The sequence below is a fragment of the Scyliorhinus torazame genome, chromosome 14 (genome assembly GCF_047496885.1).
Source record: "Scyliorhinus torazame isolate Kashiwa2021f chromosome 14, sScyTor2.1, whole genome shotgun sequence".
Classification (NCBI taxonomy): Eukaryota; Metazoa; Chordata; class Chondrichthyes; order Carcharhiniformes; family Scyliorhinidae; genus Scyliorhinus; species Scyliorhinus torazame.
The window spans coordinates 142,570,850-142,583,092 of record NC_092720.1 but is presented as its reverse complement, the minus strand read 5'-3'; the positions used below and the strand labels follow the sequence as shown (position 1 = coordinate 142,583,092).

Sequence of the window (12,243 nt, the reverse complement as noted above, 5' to 3'; positions counted from 1 at the left end):
CAGAGGTAGGTTCTTTGCACAGAGAGTGGTGGGTGCATGGAATGCACTGCCAGCAGAGGTGGTGGAGTCAGAGTCATTAGGGGCATTTAAGCGACTCTTGGACAGGCACATGGACAGCAGTAATTGAAGGGGTGTAGGTTAGGTTGAAATGCCTGTACTTTGATGTACTGTTCTATGTTCGATGTTCTAAAACAGCACTGGAGGTTACCTGCACCACACACAGCAGTTGAAGAAGGTGACTTGCTCCCACCTCCTCATGGGCATTTAGGATTGGACAGATCAGCGATGCTCTTTTCCCATGAATGAATTATTAAAATGGTCACGCTACGCAATCACACACATCAGGATCAAAGCAAAATATATTATTCTTCTGATCGAATGCAACAAAAGGGGAAAATAATCCAACCAATAGTAAGTAAATATTGAGTGAGTTAATTCAAAATTTAATTGCCCCTCAGGCTGCAGATCAGAAACTCGTCTGCTTTTCAACCTGTCTAACTCCCTCTAAAATCACTGTTTTTATCATCTATATACTGTACATGCCCCACTGTACTCTGGATTTTGCTCAGTGGGCTGGACAGCTGGTTCAATTTGCAGAACAAGGCCAGCAGCGTGGGTTCTATTCCCATACCAGCTGAGGTTATTCATGAAAGCTCCGCCTTTTCAGCATTGTCCCTTGCCTGAGGTGTGGTGACCCTCAGGTTAAATCACCACCAGTCAGCTCTCCCCCTCAAAGGCGAAAGCAGCCTATGGTCATCTGGGACTATGGTGACTTTACTTTAATTTTACTGTACATAGAAACCTACAAGTGATTATTAGGGATGGGATCTCTCTTACCTCCCATGTTTATGGAATCATCATCCTGTTTTCCTGTAAAAAAATATGGAGCATTTTTGGTTATTTAGTCTGTAAATTAAACCTAACCCTGTAACGCCTTTTAAGGTGTGGTTGACTGACACTTTTGTTGGGTTATAGCAACAAAACAATTTTTTAAATAAAGTTATGAGCTGGTTAACCCTTTTGAATTCTCCATAAATCTGTCCCGCTGTCTCCTTAAATTCCAAAATGTTTACCTACATGCTTCAGGGACCAATTCATATGCATCCAGAATAGACTTTCTTAGCACGTCATAATCCCCAGAATCCCACTCTGACAGGGAACCACAGATCTTGCCCGGTCAGTTTACTCTGCATGGGTAATGTCCACCTATCTCTTGGCCACTTCATTTGGGTCGCTATTTTCTCAAAACCCCCCAAAATAATTTCTACCTCCTCTCATCAAATTTTGGGAGGGCCTGTATAAATTTGAACATATCACTACTGGGTTCCATTCTAGGATTAAACTTCCTTCTACTTTCTGGCAGCTTCCTGCTCACTTGTCGTGCCTTCATCTAGAATACTCTCTCTCATTTTTCTCTCCCTTTATTTTTCTCTCTCCCTTTCCAACCTCATCACTTCCATCTCCATTTCGCTTTCTTTTTTCTTAAACCTTAGTTCCCTCTCCTTTTACTTCAACTCCATTTCTTTTATTTTGCCTCAGCTCCATTTCTATTCTTTTTTATTCCTTTTCATGCTCTAACTGCAACCAAATTAACCCCAATTCAATGTCCCAAGATGAAAATATCCCTGTTGCTACACTATTTTGTGGGTTCACCTGTGTTCCTCGCCACTCTTTCAAACTTAAATGTTCAGCAATCACTTTAATTATCCCTAGTTTCATAGCTCTGTTTCTAACGCGCCTACCAATTTGATTCAATTGTCTTTGTGAAGCTCTTTTGAATAAACCAGAGATACGTCATCCACCTCAAGAAAATTCTTAGCAGCTTCCAGAGCTATCCACGTGTCTCTTTGAATTACACTGTAATCCAAAACAGCTGGCTACCATTTCAAAAATACCATAACCGAGACCCCAGATTATATTACGACACCCTGGGAAACTGTGTGGTCAATTCTAGCTCCACCCACCTCGGGGAGTCACAGCACAAGTGCGTTATATTATTGTTAGTTTGTGAAAAAGACATTTAAGTGTCCGATCAGGCACAATCGTATTGAATGGTGGAGCAGGCTTGATGGGCTGAATGGTTTATTCATGACCCTATGACTTCAATTATCTTAATTTCAACTGGTGTATGAACTGTGTAATGGGCACAGAGGGCACAAAATTATTAAACTGCAGTTAAGAGAACATCTGTAGCCAGCATGTAACAAATGAACCAAGGGGGCAGGGGGATGCAATTTAGTTTAGGATTTTGTGCTGGATTCTCCGTTGTTGGGATTCACGCTGCACCGGCAGCCCACCCATGCCCGGGATTTCCTGACGACGTGGGGCTGCCCACAATTGGTAACCCCATTGGCTGACTAGCGAGATAAAGAATCCCACCACTAGCATGGGCACGCCACACCAGAAAAAGGGTGGGACGGAGAATTAGTCTTTGGAAATAAAGCTGGGCAAGTAGATGAAGTAGCAGTGGGTGACCATTTTGGAACTAGTGAGCATATTATAATTATACTTTCCATAATTATGCTAATCTAAAGATAAAACTGGAAGAAGTTCTAAATTGCAGAAAGACGACTTTTACGAAGCTGAGAGGTGATCTGACGCAAGTTGACTGGTTACAGCGACTGGGATGGAAATCAGTGAAAGACCAGCGGGAAGCATTTCACAGGCAAGAGCATCGACATCTCTCCACAAAAAAGGTGCTGAAGCCAAATCTAGAGCAGCCTGTTTATCCAGGAGCATACAGGGAAACATAAAGCAGAAAAATAAAGCTTCTGATAATTACAAAAATATTAATATGTTAGGGGCGGCACAATATGGTTAGCACTGCTGTCTCACTTTTCCAGGGACACGGGCTTGACTCCAACCTTGGGTGCCTGTCTGTGTGGAAACTGCACTTTCGCCCTATGTCTACGTGGGTTTCCTCTGGGTGCTCCGGTTTCCTCTCAAAATGCACAGTCCAAAGATGTGCATGTTAAGTGAGTTGGCCATACTAAATTGGCTCTTGATGTCCAAATCCGTGCAGGTTAGGTGAGGTTACAGGGATAGGGCGGGGTAGGGTGATCTCGCAGAGGGTCGGTTGAAGCCTGATGGGCCGAATGGCCTCTATTCTATGATTACAGAAAGCCTAGAAGTATAGTAAGTACAAGGACGAAGTGAATAAAATGAAAACAGGAAAGCAAAGAGAGGATAAGAAAGAATAATGGTGGGTAAAATCAAGGAACCATCAAAGATATTTGATCAACACATTAAGAGCAAGAGGATGACTGAGGAAAAGGTGGGGCCTTTCAGAGATGTACATGGTAACTTATGCATCAACGCTGAATATGTGGGCGAGCCAACATCCTCAATGAGTACTTTGTCTCAGTCTTCACAAAAGAGAGGGATAATTCAGACATTCTAATTAAAGAGGAGGAATGTGAAATATTAGTTATAATGAGCAGAGTGAAAGAGTAGAGACTGGAGGGATTGGCATCCTTCGCGACCCACGCCTAACAACCTTTGCAGCCCACGCCGGACGACCTTTGCGACCCACCATTTTCTCTTACCTTGTTTGTTGCTGACAAAAACAGGGCAAATGGTTTTGGGTCCCTTTGGTCCCAATGGTACCTTTGTCCCTTTGGTCCCCCCAAACGTGTAAAAAAAAAAGGGTGTGACCGTATAAAAAAGAATGCGGCCGGACTGTGCATGTGTATCCGATCATCGGTGCGCATGCGCAGTCCGGCCGCTTTCTATTTTATATGTTCCTGCCCATTTTGAAGGCCGCTCGCAGCCGGCATAGTTAAAAGCCGGCTGCTGCAGCTGTTGTACGCGGATTTGGGCGATTGGTAAGTCCGCGATGGACAGCTCCGTGACCCTCCCAACACCCGCCCGTGACCCACCCGCGGGTCGCGCCCCCGAGTTTGACAATGCCTGCCATAAGACATAGGAGCAGAATTAGGCCACTCGGCCCATCGCGTCTGCTCCACCATTCAATCATGGCTGATATTTTCTCATCCCCATTCTCCTGCCTTCTCCCTTGATCCCCTTATTAATCACGAATCTATCTATCTCTGTCTTAAAGACACTCAGTGATTTGGCCTCCACAGCCTGTGCGTCAAAGAGTTCCACAGATTCACCACCCTCTGGCTGAAGAAATACATCCTCATCTCTATTTTAAGGGATTGTCCCTTTAGTCTGAGATGGTGTCCGCTGCTTCTAGTTTTTCCGACAAGAGGAAACATCCTGTCCATATCCACGCTATCCAGTCCTCGCAGTATCCTGTAAGTTTCAATAAGATCTCCCCTCGTCCTTCTAGCCTCTGAGTACAGACCCAGAGTCCTCAATCATAGAACATAGAACATACAGTGCAGAAGGAGGCCATTTGGCCCATCAAGTCTGCACCATCCCCTTAAGCCCTCACTTCCACCCTATCTCCATAACCCAATAATCCCTCCTAACCTTTTTGGTCACGAAGGGCAATTTATCATGGCCAATCCACCTAACCTATGGACTGTGGGAGGAAACCGGAGCACCCGGAGGAAACCCACGCATACACGGAGAGAATGTGCAGACTCCGCACAGACAGTGACCCAGCGGGGTAACAAACCTGGGACCCTGGTGCTGTGAAGCCACAGTACTATCCACTTGTGCTACCATGCTGCCCATACCTCATACCATTCCTCATATGATAAGCTCTTCATTCCAGGGATCATTCTTGTGAACTTCCTCTGGACCCTTTCCAAGGCCAGAACATCTTTCCTCAGATACCGGGCCCAAAACTGCTCACAATACTCCAAATGGGGCCTGACCAGAGCCTTACACAACCTCAGAAGTACATTCCTGGTCTTGTATTCTAGTCCTCTTGACATGAATGAAAACATTGCATTTGCCTTCCTAACTGCCGACTGAACCTGCACGTTAACCTTAAGAGAATTGTGAACATGGACTCACAAGTCCCTTTGTGCTTCTGATTTACTCAGCATTTCCCCATTTTGAAAATAGTCTATGCCTAAATTTCTCCTTCCCAAGTGCATAATCTCACACTTTTCCACATTGTATTTCGTTTGCCACTTCAATGACCACTCTCCTAGCTCGTCCTAATCCTTCTGCAGCCCTTTTGCTTCCTCAGTACTATCTGTCCCTCTACAGATCTTTGTATCACCTGCAAACTTAGCAACAGTGTCTTCAGTTCATTCTTCCAGATCATTTATGTATATTGTGAAAAGTTGTGGTACCAGAACCGACCCCTGAGGCACACCACTAGTCACCGGCTGCCATCCTGAAAAAGACCCCTTTATCCCCACTCTCTGCCTTCTGCCAGTCAGCCAATCCTCTATCCATGCCAGGATCTTACCCTTATCACCATGGGTTCTTAACTTATTTAACAGTGTCCTGTACGGCACCTTGTCACAAAGGCCTTCTGGAAATCTAAATAAATCACGTCCACTGGTTCTCCTCTGTCTAACTCCCTTGTACCTCCTCAAAGAACTCTAACAGATTTGTCAGACATGATCTTCCTTTGACAAAGCTGTGCTGACTCAGTCCTATTTTACCATGCACTTGGATGTAATTCGCAATCTCATCTTTCATGACAGACTCAAAAATCTTACCAATGACCAAAGTCAGGTTATCCAGCCTATAATTTCCCATCTTCTGCCTCCCTCCCTTCTTAAACAGCGGTGTTACATTAGCCACTTTCCCGTCCTCTGGGATCCTTCCTGCCTCCCGTGATTCCTGAAAGATCACCACCAATGCCTTCACAATTTCCTCAGCTATCTCTTTTAGGGTGTAGACCATTCGGTCCAGATGACTTTTCCACCTTCAAACCTTTCAGTTTCCCCAGAATCTTCTCCTTAGTGACGGCGACTTCACTCACCTCTGCCCCCTGATTCTCCTGGAGCTCTGGCATCCCACTGGTGTCTTCCACCGTGAAGACTGACGCAAAGTAACTATTCAGTTCATTTGCCATTTCTTTGTTTCCTATTATTACTTCTCCAGCCACGTTTTCCAGTGGTGCAATGCCTATTTTTACCTCTCTCTTACCTGTTATATATTGAAAGAAACTGTTCCTGTCTTCTTTTATATTACCAGCTAACTTACACTCATATTTCATCTTCTCTCCCCTTATTGCTTTTTTAGTTGTCCTCTGCTCGCTTTTAAATGATTCCCAATCCTCTGGCTTCCCACTAATCCATGCCACTTCTTATGCTTTTTCTTTAGCTTTTATGCTGCCCTTGACTTCCCTTGTCAACTATGGTTGCCTTGTCCTGCCCTGAGCATGTTTCTTCCTCCTTGGGATGAATTTCTTCTGTGCCTCCTGAATAACCCCCAAAAATGCCTGCCATTGCTGTTCCACAGTCTTCCCTGATAGTCTCCTTTTCCAATCAACTCTGGCCAGTTCCTCCCTCGTGTCTTTGTAGTTACTCTTATTTAATTGTAATACCGTTACATCTGACTCCAGCTTCTCCCACTCAAACTGCAGGGTAAATTCTATCATAGTGTGGTCACTGCTCCCGAAGGGTCCCTTCACCTTAAGATCCCGAATCAAGTCTGCCTCATTACACATCACCAAATCCAGAATTGCCTCTTCCCTTGTGGGCTCTACCACAAGCTGCTCCAAAAAAAATCTCTAAAGCATTCCACAAATTCCTTTCCTTGGGATCCACTACCAACCTGATTTTCCCAGGCCACGTGCATATTGAAGTCGCCCATGATTATGGTGATATTGCCTTTCTTACATGCTTTCTCTATCTCCTGATTTATTTTCTGCCCCACATCCTGACTACTGCTAGGGAGCCTGTACATAACTCCCATCAGGGTCTTTTTACCTTTGCGATTCCTCAACTCTACCCACAGATTCTATGCCTTCTGATCCTATATCTGCCTAAGGGTGATGTTCTCTTATTTTTGTTCTCTATTTCCCCTTCAGTTATGACACCTTCTAAGCCAACACTCTGGTTCCCACCCCCCTGCCATATTAGTTTAAATCCTCCCTGGTGACACTAGCAAACCTCCCAGCCAGGCTTTTGGTGCCCCTCCAGTTTAGATGCAACCCGTCCTTCTTGTACAGGTCGCACCTGCCTCAGAGGAGATCCCAATAGTCCAGAAATCTGAAACCCTCCTTCCTACACCACCAGTTTAGCCACGTGTTTAGCTGCACTATCCTCCTATTTCTAGCCTCATTGGCATGTGGCACAGGGAGCAATCCTGAGATTACAACCCTAGGGGTCCTGCTTCTTAGCTTACTGCCTAACTCCCTGAACTCCTTCTGCAGGACCTCATCACTCATCCTGCCCATGTCAATGGTACCTATGTGTACTACGACCTCTGGCTGTTCATCCTCTCCCTTCAGGATGTCCTGTGTTCGTCTCGAGACATCCTTGATCCTGGCACTAGGGAGGCAACACACCATCCTGGAGTCTCTTTCACTTCCACAGAAGCACCTATCTGCGCCCATTTTAGGGGATGGTTTAGCACAGTGGGCTAAACAGCTGGCTTGTAATGCACAACAAGGCTAGCAGCACGGGTTCAATTCCCATACCGGTGCCAGAATGTGGCAAGTAAGGGCTTTTCACAGTAACTTCATTGAAGCCTACTTGTGACAATAAGCGATTATTATTGTGACAATAAGCAATTATTATTATTATTACTGCAGAGTCCCCTATACCTATCGCTCTCCTGCACTTTGTCCTTCCCTGCTGAGCAACAGAGCCAGTTGTGGTGCCACTGTTCTGGCTGCTGTTGTTTTCCACTGATAGGCTATTCCCCCCCGAACAGTATCCAAAAAGGTATACCTGTTAGAGAGGGGGACAGCCACAGAGGATTCCTGCACTGACTTCTCGCGGTCACCCTCTGTTTGCCTGAATCTTGGGTGTGACCACATCTCTATAACTCCTATCTATGACACTTTCCTCAGAGCATCCAACTGTTGCTCCAACCAAACCGTCTGTGAGGGGCTGCCATTGGTTACACTTGCTGCATATGTAGTCGACCGGAACGCTGGAAGCGTCACAGATCCGCCACATCTCACAGTTGGAGCACTGCACCCCACTGAGTGACATTTAAGCACTAGTTAATTAATTTAAAATAAACACATTGAATTGTTAGATTGAGTTTCAATTAACTACATGGCCCTGACGCTAGATTTTTATTGTAAAATTAAATGCTAAATACTAATCTCTCCTTTCAGGTTTAGTTACTCCACTATATAGTTAATCAATTAGATTTAATTACTTTCTCAATTTTTTTTCTCCAAAATTTAACACATTTCCTACCATTCAATCAGGTCACAGCTTTACTGTGATTTCACTTCTGTTTTACTCCCACAATTTGAAAAGGTATTTGTATCACTTATCTAGACAAGGCCGTGGGGCAGCACGGTAGCACAGTGGTTAGCACAGTTGCTCCACAGCTCCAAGGTCCCAGGTTTGATTCCCGGCTGGGCCACTGTCTGCGCGGAGTCTGCACATTCTCCCCGTGTCTGCGTGGGTTTCCTCCGGGTGCTCCGGTTTCCTCCCATGGTCCAAAGATGTGCGGGTTAGGTGGATTGGCCATGATAAATTGCCCTTAGTGTCCAAAAAGGTTAAGTGGGGGTTACTGGGTTACGGGGATAGGGTAGATACGCGGACTTGAGTAGCGTGCTCTTTGTAAGACCATAAGACCATAAGACATAGGAGTGGAAGTAAGGCTATTTGGCCCATCGAGTCCACTCCACCATTCAATCATGGCTGATTTCAACTCCATTTACCCGCTCTCTCTCCATAGCCCTTAATTCCTTGAGAAATCAAGAATTTATCAACTTCTGTCTTAAAGACACTCAACGTCCCTGCCTCCACCACCCTCTGTGGCAATGAATTCCACAGACCCACCACTCTCTGGCTGAAGACATTTCTCCTCATCTCTGTTCTAAAGTGACTCCCTTTTCTTCTAAGGCTGTGCCCCCGGGTCCTAGTCTCCCCTGCTAATGGAAACAAGTTCCCTACATCCACCCTATCTAAGCCATTCATTATCTTGTAAGTTTCTATTAGATCTCCCCTCAACCTCCTAAACTGCAATGAATATAATCCCAGGATCCTCAGACGTTCATCATATGTTAGGCCTACCATCCCTGGGATCAGCCGTGTGAATCTCCGCTGGACCCGCTCCAGCGCCAGTATGTCCTTCCTGAGGTGTGGGGCCCAAAATTGCTCACAGTATTCTAAATGGGGCCTAACTAATGCTTTATAAAGCTTCAGAAGTACATCCCTGCTTTTATATTCCAAGCCTCTTGAGATGAATGACAACATTGCATTTGCTTTCTTAATTACAGACTCAACCTGCAAGCTTACCTTTAGAGAATCCTGGACTAGGACTCCCAAGTCCCTTTGCACTTCAGCATTATGAATTTTGTCACCGTTTCGAAAATAGTCCATGCCTCTATTCTTTTTTCCATAGTGCAAGACCTCGCACTTGCCCACGTTGAATTTCATCAGCCATTTCTTGGACCACTCTCCTAAACTGTCTAAATCTTTCTGCAGCCTCCCCACCTCCTCCATACTACCTGTCCCTCCACCTATCTTTGTATCATCGGCAAACTTAGCCAGAATGCCCCCAGTCCCGTCATCTAGATCGTTAATATATAAAGAGAACAGCTGTGGCCCCAACACTGAACCCTGCGGGACACCACTCGTCACCGGTTGCCATTCCGAAAAAGAACCTTATATCCCAACTCTCTGCCTTCTGCCTGACAGCCAATCGTCAATCCATGTTAGTACCTTGCCTCGAATACCATGGGCCCTTATTTTACTCAGGGCCGGTGCGGACTTGATGGGCCGAATGGCTGCCTTCTACTCTGTAAATTCTATGAAGGCCACTCCGTCCATAGCATCAGCTCAAATCCAACACTGGGCGCTGCTACTAGTGGCTTATGAATACACGTTTGGCCACCGCCCTGGGACATAAGAACTAGGAGCAGGAGTAGGCCACCTGGCCCCTCGAGCCTGCTCCCCCATTCACTAAGATTATGGCTTATCTTTTATGGACTCAGATCCACTAACCTGCCCGCTCACTGTAACCTTTTATTACTATCTACCTTTGCCTTAAAAACATTTAATGAAGGAGCCTCAACTGCTTCACTGGGCAGGGAATTCCATAGATTCGCAATCCTTTGAATAAAGAAGTTCCTCCTCAACTCAGTCCTAAATCTGCTCCCCCTTATTTTGAGGCTATGCCCCCTCGTTCTAGTTTCACCCTCCAGTAGAAAGAACCCTCCTGCTTCTATTCTATTTATTCCCTTCATAATTTTATATGTTCCTATAAGATCCCCCCTCATTCTTCTAAATTCTAGCGAGTATCGTCCCAGTCTGCTCTCATAAGCTAATCCTCTCAACCGAGTGAATCTCCTCTGCACCCACTCCAGTGCCTGTACATCCTTTCTCAAGTAAGGAGAACCAAAACTGTACAAAGTACTCCAGGTGTGGCCTCACCAGCACCCTAAACAGTTGCAAAATAACCTCCCTGTTTTTAAACTCATTCCTCTAGCAATGAAGGATGGAATTCCATTTGCTTTTTTAATTATTTGCTGCAACTGCAAACCAATGTTTTGAGATTCATGCACAAAGAAAGCCAGGTCCCTCTGCACAGCAGCATGCTGCAATCTTTTAACCATTTAAATAATAGTCCACTTTGCTGTTATTCATTCTAAATTGGATGACCTCAAATTTACCAACATTGATCTCCATCTGCCAGACCCATGCCCACTCACTTAAACTATCTTTTTCCCCCTGCAGGCTTTCAATGTCTTCTGCACACTTTGCTCTACCACGCATCTTAGTGTCATCTGTAAACTCTGACACATTACACTTGGTCCCCAACTCCAGATCATCTATGTAAATTGTAAACAGATTTCCCATGCAGTCTCACTGAGTCACCTGCCGTTGTCTCGGAGTCGGTGCCTCCCCGCCATGTTGATGAATTGTTGACCATATTCAATTTTATGGATAGGCTTCCCGTCACCGCCTTGCGTATACATGAATGGATGCAAAAGCATCCTGTCTTGGCTGTGAAACGTCATCCTCATTGGAGGCAATGCAGATCAGTTACCTGGGCAGCTGAAGGCCTTTGCCACTATGTTGACCGTGTTAACTGTTGAAGATGGGGTCTTACTCTGGGGAGCACCTGTGGTGATCCCCGAGAAGAGTCAATCGATAAGGTGACCTCCATAGTGGCAATCTCGGGGCCTCATGGATGAAGATGTTAGTTCATAGCTACGTCTGGTTTGGAAAGCATCGAGACGGTGGCCCCGCTAGTGTGACATCTGTCAGGAACACCAGCGACTCCCCGTCACTGTGCCCCTGCAACTGTGGAAATGGCCTGGGTTTTTTTGGGCCTGCGTCCATGTCGATTTTGCAGTCTCTTTCTGGGCTCAATGTTTTTTCTGCTAATTGGCGCGCATGGCAAGTGGATGGAGGTCCACCGAATGCCGTCTTTCGCCATGGCAATGGCAATCAAGAAACTTTGCCTCACTTTCGCCACTCACGGGATTCCGGAGGTCCTCGTGTCCATTTGGGCCCTCGTTCATGAGCCAGGATTTCTCGGGCTTCTTGTGCTCCAACAAGGTCCGCCATGTCAGGATGGCCCCTACCATCCGCCGTCGATCGGGTTGTCCGAGCAGGCCATACATGAAAGCAGACCCTGAAACATGGTTTGAGGAAATAGAGCCCTGGCTTGTAGGATTTCTGATTGCTTACTGGACCACCCCGATGCAGTTAGAGGGATTGTTCCTGGATGGGTCGGCGTTTAAGGACCAGATTGGGGTTGCTGTCGCTTGACATAGGGGAAAAAGTGTGAAAGGGACTGGATCTTCAGGCTGCAGTTCTGCATTCCAAGGGCCCGGTTCGTGTTTTTGTCGCGGGGAACAAGGTTTATGTCCCGTAACTACGCTCAAGGTATCTGCTGGCTTAAGGGCACTGATTTATGGTAGACAGGGCCGACCTTGTATCACCTACAAGCGGGGCGCCAACAAATGAAGTATTCTGTGGACCACCTTAGAGACAGGCGCCCAGTGGCGGACCGCGGCCACATCCTCTGACAGCCCTTAGGACCCCCATGACGTTTCCGCCCCTCTGATTCGGAGATGGATTTGTATCCCCCGGTCCTGGAGCCTACGCCACAGGTGCCCAAAATTCTCCGCTGGCCTGGATGGAAGGGACACACCCTGCTCCGCTACTCATCACGGGATCCTCCTCCATATAGAAAAAGTGACATTGTACAGTGCAAAAAAAAAGA

General features: G+C 46.1%; 1 protein-coding gene across 8 annotated transcripts in view; it reads right to left on the bottom strand.

The window, feature by feature from the left end:
- LOC140390078 (kyphoscoliosis peptidase-like) overlaps nucleotides 1-12,243 on the bottom strand; it is a 930,728-nt gene that overhangs the window by 413,264 nt on the left and 505,221 nt on the right. For 6 of the 8 annotated variants that reach the window (XM_072474955.1, XM_072474961.1, XM_072474960.1 and 3 more), the window contains one exon: nucleotides 838-870. The exons of the other annotated variants lie outside the window; for them this stretch is intronic. In XM_072474955.1, the coding sequence (XP_072331056.1) occupies nucleotides 838-870 (33 nt within the window). The remainder of the gene's footprint in view (nucleotides 1-837; nucleotides 871-12,243) is intronic. 8 annotated transcript variants of the gene reach the window in all.